Source organism: Rana temporaria, chromosome 5, assembly GCF_905171775.1.
Source record: "Rana temporaria chromosome 5, aRanTem1.1, whole genome shotgun sequence".
In the NCBI taxonomy this organism is placed as follows: domain Eukaryota; kingdom Metazoa; phylum Chordata; class Amphibia; order Anura; family Ranidae; genus Rana; species Rana temporaria.
Window position 1 is genome coordinate 315,218,643 of NC_053493.1, and position 18,011 is coordinate 315,236,653.

The following is an 18,011-nucleotide window of genomic DNA, read 5'->3' on the forward strand; positions in this document are numbered from 1 at the left end:
GAGGGGGCAAGCAGGAGTGTCAGGACGCACACTAACACACAGCTCCTTTCTCTATCTGCAAAGTAGAGAGTGTCTTGACTTGCCTGCTCGAACCTTCAAGAGGCTTTCTTCACACCAGGGAGAAAGCCTTGCATTACTGAGTTACAGACAGAAGAACAGGAAGTGAGGATTTCTCAGAAGAACTAAGGACATTTAAAAGCTAAATCGAAGGATGAGGTAAGTGAAGGAGGACTGCAAAGGTAAAGGAAGCTATTTAGGGAAAACATTTTTGTTACCTTTACAACCCCTTTAAGCATCACTTTGTAACTAAATAGATATCAAAAAGTTTACAAACATGCAGTTGCAATCAGAAAACCAAAAAATGTTTTTTATGAAAGATATTTCCATAGATATGCATACCCGGATCACTAGACATTACACACTCATGGGTATGGAGGAGGGCAACAACTCCAGTGCTGGTGTATCTCAATTAGAGAAGAGCAAAAAAACATCCAGCATGGTCAACTGCATTTTCTTTTCAAATATGTCATCCAAGATTGCTGATGCCAATAGATGTGTGGATGGTCACCTGACCTAACAGACTTTGCCCAGATTGTATATGGTCTATGGCAGAAGCGTAACTAGAACCTTAAGGAACCCGGTGCAAGAAACAATGAAGTGTCCCCCAGCCAGGGCACCTTACTTCAATTGTGGGACCCTTTATTACGGTCTTGCAGCGGGCCACCCTTCCTGCTGTCTTTGGGTCTCCCCACGGTGGTGGAACACGTAAATGTGACCTTTGCAACCCGGGTAGTTCCGCCACTGGTGTAAGTAGTTTTCTATTATTTTTTTTTACCATTGTATATATCCATCTTACAATAAGATTTTTTTTTATTATTATTTATTTATTTAGGCCCCCAAGTTGTGAGGCGTTGGTGAAATATCAGGGATATAAAACAGACCTTTGATGTTTCACCTTTGAGACAGAGAAAGATTAAGGACACAGCCTTCAATCTCCAACTCTGCAGCCTCAGCAACACAGAATGAATGAACAGTAATAGATGGAAAAAAAAAAAAAAAGGGAGTGATCGCTAACGATATTCATTAAGACAAGTAAGGGATCGGTACACATGGCACATTTAACAGCTCCTTCCCCACTCTCCGTCTTGACAGTACCCCCTGCGGCAGGCAGCGGGAGGATGAAATGAAGCAGCGGGGGGGGGGGAGGGTATTGGGATCCAGGAGAGCACACAGGGGCCCAGGGCAGCAGGACAAGGATAGCGGTGAGGGCGTCATGTTAAGCCGCTGAATGTCTGCAGTGTAGAGAGAGAGAGGAGAAGTATTCAGCTGTTGCATGGAGGGATCGGTATTACTACATGCCACCACCCCCCTTCCTATCCAGGTGTACATAGCATAGGACCGGGTCACAATTGCGTCCCCTGTACGGGGGTTTATTTTGTTTGCTTTTTTTAGAAACATGTGATTAGAGCCCACTCAGTTGTGTGACAAAAGCAAATTAATATTTCCTATTGTCTTCCCGATTCTCCTCCCGGCCAATCCCGGGTTCGTGAACTGGGCCCTGAGATCCGATTGGTCGAGAGGAGAAGCAATCCTATTGTCTGCCGAAGAGAAGGAAAGACACAGGGGGAGCCGCGCCGCCATGAAGCCGAGGATGGAGGAGACGCAGAGGCCCGTCGCCCGGAAGAAAGCTTGCGACCTAAATGGGGACCGACTGACCGAAGGGGGGGTGGCGGTGGATGAATTGCCGGCCACCTCAAAAGATAAATATACCACCATCCACCACTGGTCGGAGAGTTGATTAAACAGAAATTAAATAATATTCTTTAACCACTTAAGGACCGGAAGAATTTTCCCCCTTAATGACCAACCCATTTTTTGCAATAGGGGACTGCGTCGCTTTAACTGACAACTGCGCGGTCGAATATTGGTTTCGCAAAAGTTATCGCATCCACAAACTACGGAATAGATTTAGGGATTTTTATTATTGTTTCTACTGGTTATGGCGGCGATCTGCAGTTTTTAGTTAAACTACATTTGAGCAGACAAATCTGACCCCAGATGACACTTTTTGGGGACGAGTGACGTTATAACAGTGATCAATGAAAAAATTATACTGTCAGAGAAGCAGTTAACACTAGGTGCCAATCAAGGTGTTAATTGTGTTCCCTGAGTGTGTTCTAACTGTAAGGGGGGGGGTGGACTGCCTGGGAAATGACAGAGATCACTGGGAACAGTACAGCTCTATCATGTCTATTGTCAGAATGGGGATCCACCTTGTTTACAAAGACAGATCACCGTTATGCCTTTGTACCAAGTGATCGCGAGTCCGCCAAACATGCAGGCACACTCCCGCAGCCCTCCGTGACGTTTCTTCCCCAGCATGTGCCGTGACGCGGGCCAGTCACAGAGCCGGAGTCCACAGCCCTGAAAGGTAGTTGGTCTAAGATGGATGCTTCCACCACTGGCACTCCAGGCTCCTTCAGAAAAAATAAGTGGGCGCAACTTACGTATGTATTTACGTATGTATTTCTCTTCTTTTTTTACACTGTCCCTTTACATTTTTCAATCACTTATTGCGGTCACAAGGAATGTAAACATCCTCTGTGACAGTAATAGGCAGTGACAGGTACTCTTTATGGAGAGATCTAGGGTTTATAAAACCCCAAATCCCTTCTTTGCACTCATAGGTGTGGGCAGGGGGTGTACCTGGGCAGACCCTAATCCCCCTGTGCAGTTCAGGTTCCCCCATGCCCCCAAATGGGGCTCATAAAAAAAAAAAAAAAAAAATGTAAAAAAGCAAGAAAATAACTAAGAAAAAAAAAAAAAAACTACCGACACCAACCTCTGCCCCATTGACTTGTACACTGTCCTACTAACACGTCCATGTTTTAATATAAATAAATGTAAAAAACATTTTTAAATGTAAGGAGTATGTATGTGTATATATATATATATATATATATATATTATATATATATATATACACACACACACACACACATATACACACATACACACACACATTATATATATATATATATATATATATATATATATATATATATATATATATATATATATATATACATACACACACACACACACACACACGTTTGAGCTTTGGGGTGCGCCTGTTTGCACTTAAAAGCATTCAAAATGCCAAGTTTGGCTGTTTTGAATGCTATAATCTTTTTTTTTTTTTAATCTGGCACTTTTTAGTCTCCAGTAAACCAGAAGTGATGTCATGACATCGCCACCGGGTTACTAGATCCAAGCAGATTCCAGCATTGTTCGGGTCTCCGGCCAGCCAATGAGCTTTCCTGCTGGTTGCTCGGGCCTCCCTGTGGGACAGGACAGCCCGGGCGAGCCGCGGAAGCCGGTGTGATGGGTGGAATCCCCCACAGCTTGTAACAACAGGCGAGCGGTTGCTTAGCCGCATCAGTTATTACAAGAAAGCAGACTGTCCACTCTAAAAAAATAAATAAAAAAACACTGTACCGGGGTGATCTGTGCAGCCGCACGCATCACCCCGGTACAACCTCTTGAAGCCAAAGGCCGCATATTCACATTACAAAGCCGTGAAGAGGTTAATTACAAAGGTTCTGGTTGATTAACCACTTAAGGGCCAGGCCTATATTTCACACTTGGGGTTTACAAGTTAAAAATCAGTTTTGTTTTGTTTTTTTTTTGCTAGAAAATTTAGAACCCCAAAGATTTATTTTCCCCCCCCCAGACACCCTAGAGCAGCGGTGGCGAACCTTGGCAGCCCAGATGTTTTGGAACTACATTTCCCATGATGCTCAACTACACTGCAGACTGCATGAGAATCATGGTAAATGGTAGTTCCAAAAGATCAGGGGTGCCAAGGTTTGCTGTCACTGCCCTAGAGAAGAAAATGGCGGTCATTGCAAAACTTTATGTGTCACTGTGGAGGTCTTACAAGCACATTTTTTTTTTTGAAAGAAAAAATACACTTTAATTACATAATAAAACAGTAAATTTAGCCCATTTTTTTTTTTTATATATATTGTGAAAGATAATGTTACGCCAAGTAAATTGATACCGAACATGTATCCCTAACATGTCACGCTTCAAAATTGCACCCGCCCGTGGAATAGTGACAAACTTTGGCACTTTAAAATCTCTATTGGCGACGTTTACAAATGTCTACATTTTAACAGTTTTGAGTTACCGAGGTCTAGCGCTAGAATTATTGCTCTCGCTCCATCGACCGCAGCAAAACCTCACGTATGGTTTAACCACTTAAGGACCGCCTCTTGCAGATATACGTCGGCAGAATGGCACGTACAGGCACATTGGCGTACCTGTACGTCCCTGCCTAGACGTGGGTCGGGGGTCCGATCGGGACCCCCCCCCCCCGCTACATGCGGCAGTCGGATCCGGGACGACAGCGCGGCTATTCGTTTATAGCCGCCCCGTCGCGATCGCTCCCTGGAGCTGAAGAACGGGGAGAGCCGTATGTAAACACGGCTTCACTGTGGCGGTTGCAACGATCGTGTGATCCCTTATATAAGGAGACTCGATCTATGACATCAGTCCTACAGCCACACCCCCCTACAGTTGTAAACACACACTAGGTGAACCCTAACTCCTACAGCGCCCCCTGTGTTTAACTCCCAAACTGCAACTGTCATTTTCACAATAAACAATGCAATTTAAATGCATTTTTTGCTGTGAAAATGACAATGGTCCCAAAAATGTGTCAAAATTGTCCGAAGTGTCCGCCATAATGTCGCAGTCACGAAAAAAAAATTGCTGATCGCCGCCATTAGTAGTAAAAAAAAGAATAATAAAACTATCCCCTATTTTATAAATTTTGCGCAAACCAATCGATAAACGCTTATTGCGATTTTTTTTACCAAAAATAGGTAGAATACGTATCAGCCTAAACTGAGGGAAAAAAAATGTTTATATATGTTTTTGGGGGATATTTATTATAGCAAAAAGTAAAAAATATTGAATTTTTTTCAAAATTGTCGCTCTATTTTTGTTTATAGCGCAAAAAATAAAAACCGCAGAGGTGATCAAATACCACCAAAAGAAAGCTCTATGTGTGGGGAAAAAAGGACGCCAATTTTGTTTGGGAGCCACGTCGCACGACCGCGCAATTGTCTGTTAAAGCGACGCCGTGCCAAATTGTAAAAACCCCTTGGGTCATTTAGCAGCATATTGGTCCGGTCCTTAAGTGGTTAAATTGCTTTTTGCATAAACAGCTATTGTGATTTTTTTTTTTTTATTGAAAATATGTAGAATACATATCGGCCTAAACTGATGAATAAAAGTTTTTTTATATATTTTTTTTCTTTTGGACATGTAGAATGGCAATAAGTAAAAAAATTGTTTTTGTGGTTTCTAAATTGTCACACTGTTTATAGCACACACAAAAAAAAAAAACACAGCAGAGGTGATCAAATACCACCAAAAGAAAGCTCTCTCTGTGGGGGGGGGGGTGGAAGACGTTATTTTGTTTGGGTAGAGCGTGGCACGACTGCGCAATTGTCAGTTAAAGCGGCAAAGTGCTGTATGGCAAGAAACAGCCTTGTCATTAAGGGGCAAATCCCTCCAAGTCCTAAAGTAGTTAATCATCTCAGAAGTAAGCCCCCTTGTAAACGGTGTAATAATGGCTGACAGAACATGGCAGGCTTCACCTGCACACTTACTTCATCCACCCACCCACCTGTATCACATCCCCCAGCACACACCTCACACAGCGCCGGGACAATGTGACACAGACAGGGCTGCAGGACACACAGGGAACCCATTTCTGTGAAAACGCTTACAAACGTTTAACAATAGTCTATGGAGGAGTCGCCCCCAATATGAAGAGTACACACACCCAGCACTCTGCTCCCCTGCGCTGTCACCACACACTCCTCTCCCAGGCTGCGCAGGAGGCCCAGAGCCGCCTCACGCTGCAGCCCGGGCTCCCCGGAGCACACCAGGCGGTGCAGCTGGTCCAGACAGCCCAGAATACCGCCAGACGATTCATTCCGGAGCGCCTCGCTGCCTTCTCCTCCCTCAGAGCGGGAACCGCTGGCGCTGCTTTCCGACATGACACCAGCGAGGATCTCCACACTGACAGGAGAGGCGGGAGAGCACTATACTGACTTCCCGGGACTGTGCCGGCGTCACATGACCGGCTAATTCATGAAGGGGCGGACCTGTGAGCGGAGAGAACTCCTTTTAAAAGGCCCCTATTGGGCGCTGGAGGTGCGCTGGGAGAAAATCTGATTTTTTCTTTTTAAAAAAAAACTTTATTTATTCAGTAAAAAATATACACAAAATAACACAATCCTTTTATTCCTCACAGCAGGTAGCAGTGTTTCGTCACATATGGCGACCCATCACATTTGGCTACCCGCTGGAGTGCGCATTAGGGTTGCCACCTGTATTTGGAATCATGCATCCGGGTTTCAGACTCCCTGAAACCCGGACACACTATTCAGACCGGACTATGACTTGCGGGGTTGCTGGCTGCAGTTGTCTAAGCAGAGTGTGTCTGTTGTCCCACTCTCTTTTACACTGCCTAAAGTTAGCACTAACCTAAAAATGACCCCACACACACTCAGGGAGCCCTTTAAATCAGGGTTCCAAGAGCTTCCTGTATGTTAGAGTCCCCAGAGTTTTCCCTTACATCAGAGTCTGCAGAGTGCCCCCTTAAAGTGTGGGGGAACTCTGTGGACTCTGATGTAAAGGGGGAACTCTAGTTGTTAACTTCATACGATCAGAAATGTTAATAGCAAAATATATGTATTGTTTATACTATAAATAAAAAAATTGCTGTTCGGGTTTGACTTGAAGAAAAGGTGGCAACCCTAGTGCGCATGCGCGACTCCGCCATATGCGTTCTAACACTTTTACAAATGTGATGGGTAGCCGAATGTGACAAAGAATATAGCTAGAGAATTTAGCTGAAAGGAATTTGTGAACGTTTTAGTAAATGCTTTTTCGATGACAATTTAGCATTTGTAAAAGTGTTGGAACGCATATGGCGGCATCACGCATGCGCACTCCAGCGGGTAGACAAATGTGATGGGTCGCCATATGCGACGAAACACCGCTACCTGATGTGAGGAATGAAAGGATTGTGTTATTTTGTGTATATTTTTTACTGAATAAATAAAGTTTTATTAAAAAGAAAAAAAGCGTAGTTTTAGTCTTCATGCACACGGGGCATCTTCCCATATCTCCTACACACCTCCCTCATGGCAGCAGTGTTTGGCAGAAAAAAACACCTGACTTGTAAACATGTTTATGTTGTTTTTTTGGCCATACTTCTCCAATGGATCACAGGAGTGCAGTTTGTTCCGCACACTCCTGTGACCCGTTTTCAGCTGACAGCGGGCTGAAGCCCACTGTTGGCTGACATCACAGAGCTGGTTGAGGCTCTGAAAAGATCCTGACCATACCATATGGTTGGTAGGCACCCAGAAGCCTGGTGCTGCACCTGGCTCAGCCTCTCAACTATCCACTGAGAGCCTGTGCCCATTCGCACCAAAGTGGTGCAGGACCCTTTAATTTTGTCCGCACTGGAATCGGATTGCATGGGTGTTTCCTGCACTATTTGACAAAACAACAAATGTGAAGCATAGGAGGTCAAATCAAGACACCACATCCCAAATATTGGTCAAAAAAGGAAATGGGAGGGGGGGTAAGAAACCCAGGGTCGAACTGATCTGGGGGTGTCATTAACTTTACATTGACACTCACCTCTGCAGCTAGAGGTTCGGATCCCGGTCTCGGCTTCATGTGAATTGAGTTTGGTGGTCTCAGCCCGGCTCCCGGTGGGTGTGCTATGCAAGGTAAGCCTGTGCTTAGTACGCCCACCCCCCCCTCCCACAAAAACCACCACACCTACACACGCACTCTAAATTGGGTTAACACACGCACATTGACCACGCGGTCTCTAAAGAGAGGCGAAGGACTAATGGGGCTGGTTGAGCGGGCTAATCCTCTCACTCCCTTATAGGGAGTCCCTCTGCCCCGTTGGGCTTCAAAGCGGAGCAGGTAGGGCGGGCTGTGTGGGAGGACCCCCTCACACCCGCCATTGCCACCCGGGGCATGGAGAAAGGTGGCAGATTGCCTCTGGGGGAGGCCTGCCTACTCCCAACTCCTGCAGTCCGGCTCCTCTCTCGAGTACACGCACAAAATACACTTTAAAAAAAAAAAAAAAAAAAAAAAAAACTTTACATTGACACCCTCAGTGGTTCGAATAGGGCAGTGTGAAACGTCTGCGAGTTCTATGCGGGAACCGGCACTGGAATTGTGCTGGTTCCCACACCGCGCTAGTGTGAACTGAGCCTTAATCATGTACACAGGTTATCATGTGTGTAGTGTGACATGCGTTGGTAGGAAACGTCATGTCCACTTTCTGAATCATGCACTGATACTGCCATCAAAATCCTCTATAAGGCCTCAATCACACAGGAACTGAGGCACTGCGAACAGACCATTTGTTTATGCAGCTTGAGCTGCCTGGTGCCATGTGCAAGCAGCCCATTCAAATCTATGGGGACACAGTGGCAGCACATAGGTGCTCCTCCTAATTTGACATGGATGTGAGTAAGGGCCCCCTGAACACCGACAGCATTTTTTTTTAGGATACGCTCTCCCACTTCCGCACACATCACAAATTAAGCCTAGCACATATTATTTGAAAATCAAACAAACGATCATTTGCATTTTTCTGTGTCCTCATTCCATGTTGAAAACGAGAATGCCTAAAATGGTCTGAAAATTCTCAAACAACAGAGAACAACTTCCTACGTATGTAGCTGTGGTCTATGTCTAATCATTTGATTTTTATAGGTCATATACTGTACTACCGTGTTTCCCCGAAAATAAGCCTGGGTCTTATATTAATTTTGGCAACAAAAGACCCAGTAGGGCTTATTTTTGGGGTAGGGCTTGTCATGTGCTGATTTCTCCCCCAATCTCCCTCCATGCCTGTCAGGAATCTCCAGTGGCCAGTGGAACCGAGTAAAAGTGCCTGCAAAACTAAAGAATGCTCTGGATTACAGTATCAGATAATGAAAACTGTACCTTTCTGCAATCCATGTGTGACAAACACCTTCACATAGCACCGCACCCATGTCCCGCCGGGGCACTGCAAATGGAGAGGGGTCCGATATCCCCTGTAGAAGAGAGCTGGCAGAAGAGAGGAGAAGAGCAGCGGGACATCAGCTGAGCGCCGCTATGCTCTTCCATGGCTCACCAAAGCTCTTGTTCCCACTCCGAGCACTGGGGGGGGGGGGGCAAAATCCCCCCACTGACAGCTGGCTGAAGAGAGAAGAAGAGCCAGCGGGACATCAGCTGAGTGCCGCTATGCGCTTCCATGGCCTGCCGGAGCTCTTGTTCCGGCTTCGAGCACTGAGGGGGGTCAAAATCCCCCCCGCTGACAGCTGGCTGAAGAGGGGAAGAGCAGCGGGAGGCCAGCTGAGCGCAGAGCGGCGCTATACCGAATGCATCCAGCACACACAGCCCACATCACATACCACACTAGGTCTTATTTTCGGGGTAGGGCTTATACTGCAGCCCTCCCCGAAAATGACAGTAGGGCTTATTTTCGGGGTAGGTCTTATTTTCGGGGAAACACGGTAATTAAAGGAAAAACAGACATTATGATAACTAACAAAAAATATTTTCCAACATGTCCCTTCAGAACTTTTTGGCTGAATAGTCCATATTGGCTCTTGAAGGCTGTGTATTAACAAACAGAAAATCGAACGATTGTGTAGGCAGCCGGGGGGTTGTAAAGGTTTGTTTTTTATTTTCTAAATAGGTTCCTTTAAAGCGGAGTTCCGGCCACAATTTCACTTTTTAAATATAAATACCCCTGTAATACACAAGCCTAATGTATTCTAGTAAAGTTAGTCTGTAAACTAAGGTCAGTTTTGTTAGGTTGTTACAGCATTTAGACACTTTATAAAATAGAAATTGACTGGGGCCATCTTAAGTGTGGGCATCATGAAGCCAGACTGTATGACTTCCTCGATTTCAGCCTTGCAGATCTCGCACATGCTCAGTGCTGCACAAGCAGTGTAATAGGTTTCAGATCAGGTTTCAGCACCTGTACTGTCCAAGTCACATGATTCTTCAAGACTGGGGAGTGCACAGACTCCTGGAAAGTTACACCCACTACATTCCCAGGAGTCTGTGCGGTGTAGGTTAGGAAGTTTAAGCACCTAGGTGCAGGAAGAGGGAAGATTAACTATTCTGCTTAGCAACAACACTTTGAAGGCATCTAAAAAAAAATATTTTTTTCTTAAAGGACTAATGACATTTTTTTAAAACTACTGATGTAAGGTTATATTTATGGGTGGAACTCCACTTTAAGCTAGTAGTGCATTGTTGGTTCACTTACCTTTTCATTCAATTTCCCTTCTAAATATTTGTTTTCTTTGTCTGAATTTCTCACTTCCTGTTTCTCCTCAGTAAGCTTTCCACCATCATCCGAGTGGTGGATAGTCAGCCAGAACAGCTTACTAAGGAGGAACAGGAAGTGAGAAATTCAGACAAAGAAAATAAAGAAAAAAAACATTTAGAAGGGAAATTGAAGGAAAAGGTAAGTGAACCAACAATGCACTAGCTCCCTAGCGGTATGATTATTTCAGATTTTAGGTGCTGAAAGCGGTACCATTATTTGCAAGGAAATTTAGCGTTTTATACTGTAGGCCTGTAATTTTTAGGAATAACTCACTTAAATCTGACCAAACAAGAGTCTAGTAGGCATCCCGGGTATGAATTTTTTTTAAAAACAAAATTATAAATTATAATATAATAAATAATTATAAATAATTATAACAAATAATAATATAATTATAATAAAAATTATTCAATAATGTAATCAACTCCAAATCACAAAAATGTGCTCAGTTGCAGAATTGTTGCTGTCATTACTTTTATTTTTTTATGACGAATTTCCCCACAAATCGCTATCGCACAATTCTGCAAGTGATTATAATTTATTATTGTTGTTTTCTAGCTGCTCTAAAACCATTTTTGACATAAAGGGACACTTTTGGTTGCTATGGACAATTGTTACGGAACCATGAACCAGACGTACAACAAGAGATAAGTGAAAAATAAGAAGGCTTTATTGAATATCAAGCATTAAAGCAAAAGTCCAAAACAGATGGTGAACCCGAATCAGAGTCTTGCGAAGCCAGAGGTCAGGAACCAGAAGGGTAGTCAGACGAAGCCAGGATCAGGAACCAGCAGGGATGTCAGACGAAGCCAGGATCAGGAACCAGCAGGGAAGTCAGACGAAGCCAGGATCGGAACCAGAAGCAGCAGCAGTCTTAGAAGCATGTGTACACAGGAGGACCAAGCAAGGAACTGAAGCCACAGAACTCCTATATATATGAGCCAGGCATCCAGCTCCTCCCAGTGGGAAGGAGGAGCCGCAGGGTGGGAGGCTACAAGAGACCTGGAAACCAAGATGGCCGCCAGCACATGTCAAACGAAGGAGACAGGAGAGAGGTAAGACCATGACAGTACCTCCCCCTCAAGGGCCCCTCCTCCGCGGTGCAAAAAACGGTTTCTGAGGGAAGCGTGCGTGGAAGGCTCGGAGCAAGGCAGGAGCATGGACATCTGCGGAGGGAACCCAGGAACGCTCCTCTGGACCATAACCACGCCAGTGGACCAAAAACTGCACCCGACCGCGGACCAGGCGTGAGTCCAGGATATTGCTCACTTCATACTCCTCATGATTGCCCACTTGGACCGGACGAGGCCGAGGAACCAAGGAAGTGAAGCGATTGCACACCAGTGGCTTCAACAGGGAGACATGAAATAGGTTGGAGATCCGCATGCCAGGAGGAAGCGCAAGGGCATAGGCTACCGGGTTTACCCTGCGAAGCACTCGGAAGGGACCAACAAAGCGAGGAGCCAGCTTGGGAGTGGGCACTCGAAGGTTGAGGTTGCGAGTGGACAACCATACACGGTCTCCGACCTGGTAGGAAGGAGCAGGCGCTCGTCTGCGATCAGCCTGGAGTCTCTGGCGCTGCGCAGAGACCTCAAGGGACCTCTGGATCTGTACCCAAGAAGCACGTAGAGCAGAAAGGTGATCCTCCACAGCCGGAATATCCAGGGGAGAGAATGCCTCCGGTAACACGGCAGGTTGGAACCCATAATTGGCCATGAAGGGAGACGTCCCAGAGGAAGAGTTCACAGCCGTGTTCCTGGCAAACTCAGCCCAAGGCAGGAGGTCAACCCAATTGTCCTGGTGATCGGAGACATAGCAACGAAGGAATTGCTCCAAGGCCTGATTGGATCGTTCTGCGGCCCCATTGGACTGAGGGTGGTAGGCCGAGGAGAAGGAGAGATGAATCCCCAACTGGGAGCAAAAGGCGCGCCAGAACCTGGACACAAACTGACTCCCCCGATCCGACACTATCTCCTTGGGCAAACCGTGCAACCGGAAGACCTCCTGGGCAAAAATCGTGGCCAACTCTTGTGCAGAGGGTAACTTCTTGAGAGGAACACAGTGGCACATTTTGGAAAACCGATCCACAATCATGAGAATGACCGTATGGCCTCGGGATGCAGGGAGGTCCACAATGAAATCCATCCCCAGGTGTGACCATGGGCGCTCCCCGGTGGCTATGGGTTGCAGCAGGCCCAACGGAAGGTGCCGAGGGGACTTACTTTGGGCACAAACGGAGCATGCCGCTACATATGCGGCGATGTCGGAACGTAGGGAAGGCCACCAGAACAGACGTGAAACAGCCCAGGACAGCTGATTCTTACCAGGATGCCCCGCGGTCTTGGAGTTATGGTAGGTTCGCAACAACCGAGTGCGCAACTCCTCAGGCACAAAACATCTGCCGTTGGGTGTCCCAGAGGGAGCACCAGACTGAGCCGCCAAAATCTGCTCACCAAGGGGAGAGGTCAGGCTGGTGCGAATGGCGGCCAGGATCTGATTCGGAGGTATGACCGAAGTCGGTATAGATTCCTCCCTGGACAGCTCGGAGTACTGCCGTGATAAGGCATCCGCCCTGATGTTCTTGGAACCAGGTAGGTAGGAGACCACGTAATTAAAACGTGACAAGAACAGAGCCCATCTGGCCTGACGTGGTGTCAATCTCTTGGCCTCAGAAAGGTAGGTCAGATTCTTGTGGTCCGTCAGGATGAGAACCGGAACTATCGAGCCCTCGAGCAAGTGCCTCCACTCTTTGAGAGCCTGCACTATGGCCAATAACTCCCTGTCACCAATCTGATAGTTGCACTCCGCGGGTGACAGTTTCCGGGAGTAAAACCCACAAGGAAGCAGCGGACCCTCTGGTGTCCTACGCTGAGACAGAAGGGCGCCTACTCCCGTCTCGGACGCGTCCACCTCGAGGACAAAGGGCAACCCAGGGTTGGGATGAGACAGAATCGGAGCTGACACAAAGGCGGATTTTAGGGCCTCAAAAGCCCGGATGGCCTCGAGCGGCCAGACCTGGGAATTACTGCCCTTCCTGGTCAGATCCGTGAGAGGCTTGGCCAGCATGGAGAAGTCCCTGATGAACTTCCGATAATAATTGGCGAAGCCCAAAAAACGCTGCAAGGAACGAAGACCACTGGGCTGAGGCCACTGTAAGACAGCCGAAACCTTCTCAGGATCCATGGAGAACCCCTCAGCGGAAATGATGTAACCTAGGAAGGTTACCTGGGATCGGTGAAATTCGCATTTCTCAAGCTTACCGAACAGCTTGTTCTCTCGTAACCGTTGCAACACTCGTTTGACATCCAGAATGTGGGCCTCCCTGGATTCAGAATATACCAAGATGTCATCCAAATAGACCACCACACACTGCTGCAACAGGTCACGGAAAACATTGTTGATGAATTCCTGAAAGACTGCGGGCGCATTGCACAACCCAAAGGGCATAACCAAGGATTCATAATGACCGGTCCTGGTGTTAAAGGCGGTCTTCCACTCATCGCCCGCCTTGATCCTTACCAGGTTATATGCCGCCCTCAGGTCGAGTTTGGTAAAGACCGTGGCCCCTTTAAGGCGATCGAACAGCTCGGAAATCAAGGGTATCGGGTAAGCGTTCTTGATCGTGATGCGATTGAGACCCCTGTAATCGATGCAAGGCCTCAACTCACCGCCCTTCTTTTTCACAAAGAAAAATCCAGCCCCTGCCGGGGACAAGGATTTGCGAATGTGACCACGGGACAGCGCCTCCATCACGTACTCCTCCTTGGCCTCATTCTCCGCAACCGACAGTGGATAGACCTTGCCGCGAGGAGGAACGGCACCAGGTTGTAACTCAATGGCACAATCATATGGGCGGTGCGGAGGTAGGGCAACTGCGCGTACCTTATCGAATACATCCCGGTACTCCTCGTATTCAGGAGGCAACAGAGAGTCCGAGGAAGTACACAGCAACTTGACAGGCCCATGGATGCACTTAGCCCCACACTGTGGTGACCATGAGAGGATCTCGGCCGATCTCCAGTCAAAAGTCGGATTATGCTTCTGGAGCCAGGGGTACCCCAAGACCACCGAGTAGTGTGGAGACGAAATAACTTGGAAGCAGACCGACTCTCTGTGAGCGGCACCAATGGCTACCCCCACTGGAAGGGTCTCATGAGTCACGTGTGACGGTTGGAGGGGTCTGCCGTCTATCGCCTCTAGAGCCAGCGGGGAACCTCGAGCCTGTAGAGGAATGGAATTGGCGGCAGCGAACTCACTATCAATGAAAAAACCACCAGCACCAGAGTCCACCAACGCCTGGGTCGTCACCGAGCCCCCGACCCAGGAGAGGACAACAGTGATCAGTGGTTTATCAACACGGGAAACCGGGGACGAGGAGACTCCACCCAAGATCTGCCCCCGACAGGATCTCAGGTGCGAGCGTTTCCCGGACGGTTCGGACATGCCAACCGAAAATGCCCATCGAGACCACAGTACATGCATCGGCCCTCGCGTCTCCGGAGTACCCTCTCCCCCTCGGACAAGCGAGCAAACCCCAGCTGCGAGGGTTCACCCCCAGACAAGTCAACACCAGGAGGCGTGGGAGGAGAGGGAGGCACGGGTGGGACAGCAAACGTAGGCGCCAAACTGTTAGGAGGCCTCCGCAGGCTCACCTTAAAGGAAGGTCTCTCCCTGAGTCTGGTGTCAATCAAAATCAGGAAAGAAATAAGAGCCTCGAGCTCCACTGGTAGGTCCTTAGCTGCAACCTCATCCTTCAAGGCATCCGAGAGACCATGAGAGAAAGCAGCGACCAGGGCCTCATTATTCCAACCTACCTCTGCTGCCAGGGTACGAAACTCAATGGCGTATTCGGCTACGGATCGTGAACCCTGTCTGACGGACATAAGGAGCTTCGCAGCAGAGGCGGCGCTAGCCGGCACATCGAATACCTTCCGAAGAGAAGCAACTAAACCGGAAAACTCGGCAACCACCGGATTGTTGTTCTCCCATAAAGGACTGGCCCAGGCCAAGGCCTTGTCCGAGAGCAGCGAGATCAAGAACCCCACCTTTGATCTCTCAGTGGGAAAGGCATGTGGCAGCAACTCGAAATAAATGCCCACTTGGTTAAGGAAACCTCGGCACTGAGTTGGCTCTCCCCCAAATCGCTGTGGAAGGGGGGCAGAACCGGACATACCCCGAAACACCGCAGGCGCAACAACAGGTGTCGAGGTAGACTCTGGCGCAACAGTCGGATCGGCCGTAGGAGCGGGCCCAGGAGCGACGACCGACCCATCGGCAACGGGAGCGAAATGAGCCGTGCGTTCAAGCAGGGTTTGCAACGCCACGGCGAACTGACCCAACAGGGACTCCAGCTGATCAAGTCTGGCAACCAGCGTGGGTAGCAAGGATGGCTCTGTACCGTCAAAATTCATGGCTTGGTCCTAATGTTACGGAACCATGAACCAGACGTACAACAAGAGATAAGTGAAAAATAAGAAGGCTTTATTGAATATCAAGCATTAAAGCAAAAGTCCAAAACAGATGGTGAACCCGAATCAGAGTCTTGCGAAGCCAGAGGTCAGGAACCAGAAGGGTAGTCAGACGAAGCCAGGATCAGGAACCAGCAGGGATGTCAGACGAAGCCAGGATCAGGAACCAGCAGGGAAGTCAGACGAAGCCAGGATCGGAACCAGAAGCAGCAGCAGTCTTAGAAGCATGTGTACACAGGAGGACCAAGCAAGGAACTGAAGCCACAGAACTCCTATATATATGAGCCAGGCATCCAGCTCCTCCCAGTGGGAAGGAGGAGCCGCAGGGTGGGAGGCTACAAGAGACCTGGAAACCAAGATGGCCGCCAGCACATGTCAAACGAAGGAGACAGGAGAGAGGTAAGACCATGACAACAATCTACAGTTTGCAGGCAGAAAGAACCGTTTTTATTATATAAAAGAACATGTAGGGCACTGGGCAGACCACTAGGGACAAGGGGGGTGTGTATTTTTTACATACAGTACTGTAATCTATAAGATTACAGTATACTGTATGTAATGTGTTTGTTAACGTTTTTTAATTTGGCGCCGTTCTCCGCCCTTGTGCGTCGTAACGTCGCAGGGAACAGAGATCGGCGGCACACAGAGGCACTTTGTGAATCGAGCGAGGTCCCGCTCGCTCACACAGCGCGGTGGCATCACTGGATCCAGGGACAAGGTAAGTAAACAATGCCTGTGGATTCAGCGAGGCGAGCCCGAGTCTGACTCGGGGTTACCGATCGCAGCACAAAAATGTAACCCCGAGTGAGACTCGGGAATACCGCCAGGGGGGTTAAAGGAACCTATTTAGAAAATAAAAAACAAACCTTTACACCTCATTTAGGGTGGTTACCATAAAAAAACATTTGGGCGCACGTATTTTGACACCTGTATGCAAAAAGCCTAATTGTGTATTCTAGCATTTTAGGGGGAAAAAAAGTAAAGAGATCCTACAGCACAAAAGTAGGTCATAGAAAAATCAGCATTAAAGCGGAGCTCCACCCTAAAATAATACTGTACTGCACTAGCTTCCTTTAAACATGATTAACAAAGTTCTGTGAATTTGTTTTATTAACATGCCTGGAAATCCCTGTTGCTAGGCAGAATTCCTAATCTGCCTTCTTCCTGGACCGCAGTGTTTCTCCTGTCCGACCTAAGCCGCACAGACTCCTGGGAAAGGAGTGTCATAATTTCCCAGGAGACTGTGCTCTCTTCTGTGCCGAAAATTGCAGAATTTCTCCGCGCCCGCCCGTTGTCATGACAACGGCACAAACGTCGCACAAGCGTCACTCTACTGCGCACGCGCGAGATTGAGAGGTGCATGCTGGTTACCCAGCATGCACCTCTCCACGAAAACAAGAACAAAACATGTACTGGGCTTCAAATGATCGATTGGCAATCTATCACTACCTTTAATGTCATGTTTAATGTAATTAAATTTAAATTGCCCCTTCAGGGAAGCAGAAAGTCAGCTGATGAGATGACAACCAGTACAGTGCAGGGGGAGGAGCTCGAGGAGACCCGACATCAGGAGAGGCTTCACTGGAGGCACCGGAAGGAGAAAACACACTGAGCAGCATGGAGGAGGGGGAATCGACTGACAGGGAGAACTGGTGAGTGCCAGTGTCACTGATTACATCCCTCCACTACCATCACCCCTCTGCCTGATCCCATCCATCCCTCTGCCACTGATCTAATCCACCCTTCTGCCACTGATCTAATCCACCCCTCTGCCACTGAAGAAAAACTGAGTTTTTCTGACTCTGAGTTTTTAACCATGCGAACTTGCGCAGTAATGATACATTGCGGAATCGAATCGAAAGACAGAATAATCGTATTGTCAGACCAGTGAACATGCGCACCCCTAAAGTCTATACAGATATTGAACTGCTTTATATACTATCCTCTGTATGTTGACTGTGATTTGTGTTACCATTTGTTGTCTGTCTTTTCGTTACATTGTAACTTTAAACTTTTTTTATTTATTTTTTACAATAAAAAATGTGAATGAATGATGCATAAAATGTACATTTTTAGCATACGTCCACTTTAATAAA

At 47.4% G+C, this 18,011-nt stretch overlaps 1 protein-coding gene across 1 annotated transcript in view; it reads right to left on the reverse strand.

The window, feature by feature from the left end:
- PRKDC (protein kinase, DNA-activated, catalytic subunit) overlaps nucleotides 1-6,161 on the reverse strand; it is a 677,570-nt gene extending 671,409 nt beyond the window's left edge. Inside the window, exon 1 of the mRNA XM_040354170.1 lies at nucleotides 5,858-6,161. Coding sequence (XP_040210104.1) covers nucleotides 5,858-6,074 — 217 coding nt within the window. The 5' untranslated portion in view covers nucleotides 6,075-6,161. The remainder of the gene's footprint in view (nucleotides 1-5,857) is intronic.
- Nucleotides 6,162-18,011: the final 11,850 nt, after the last annotated feature.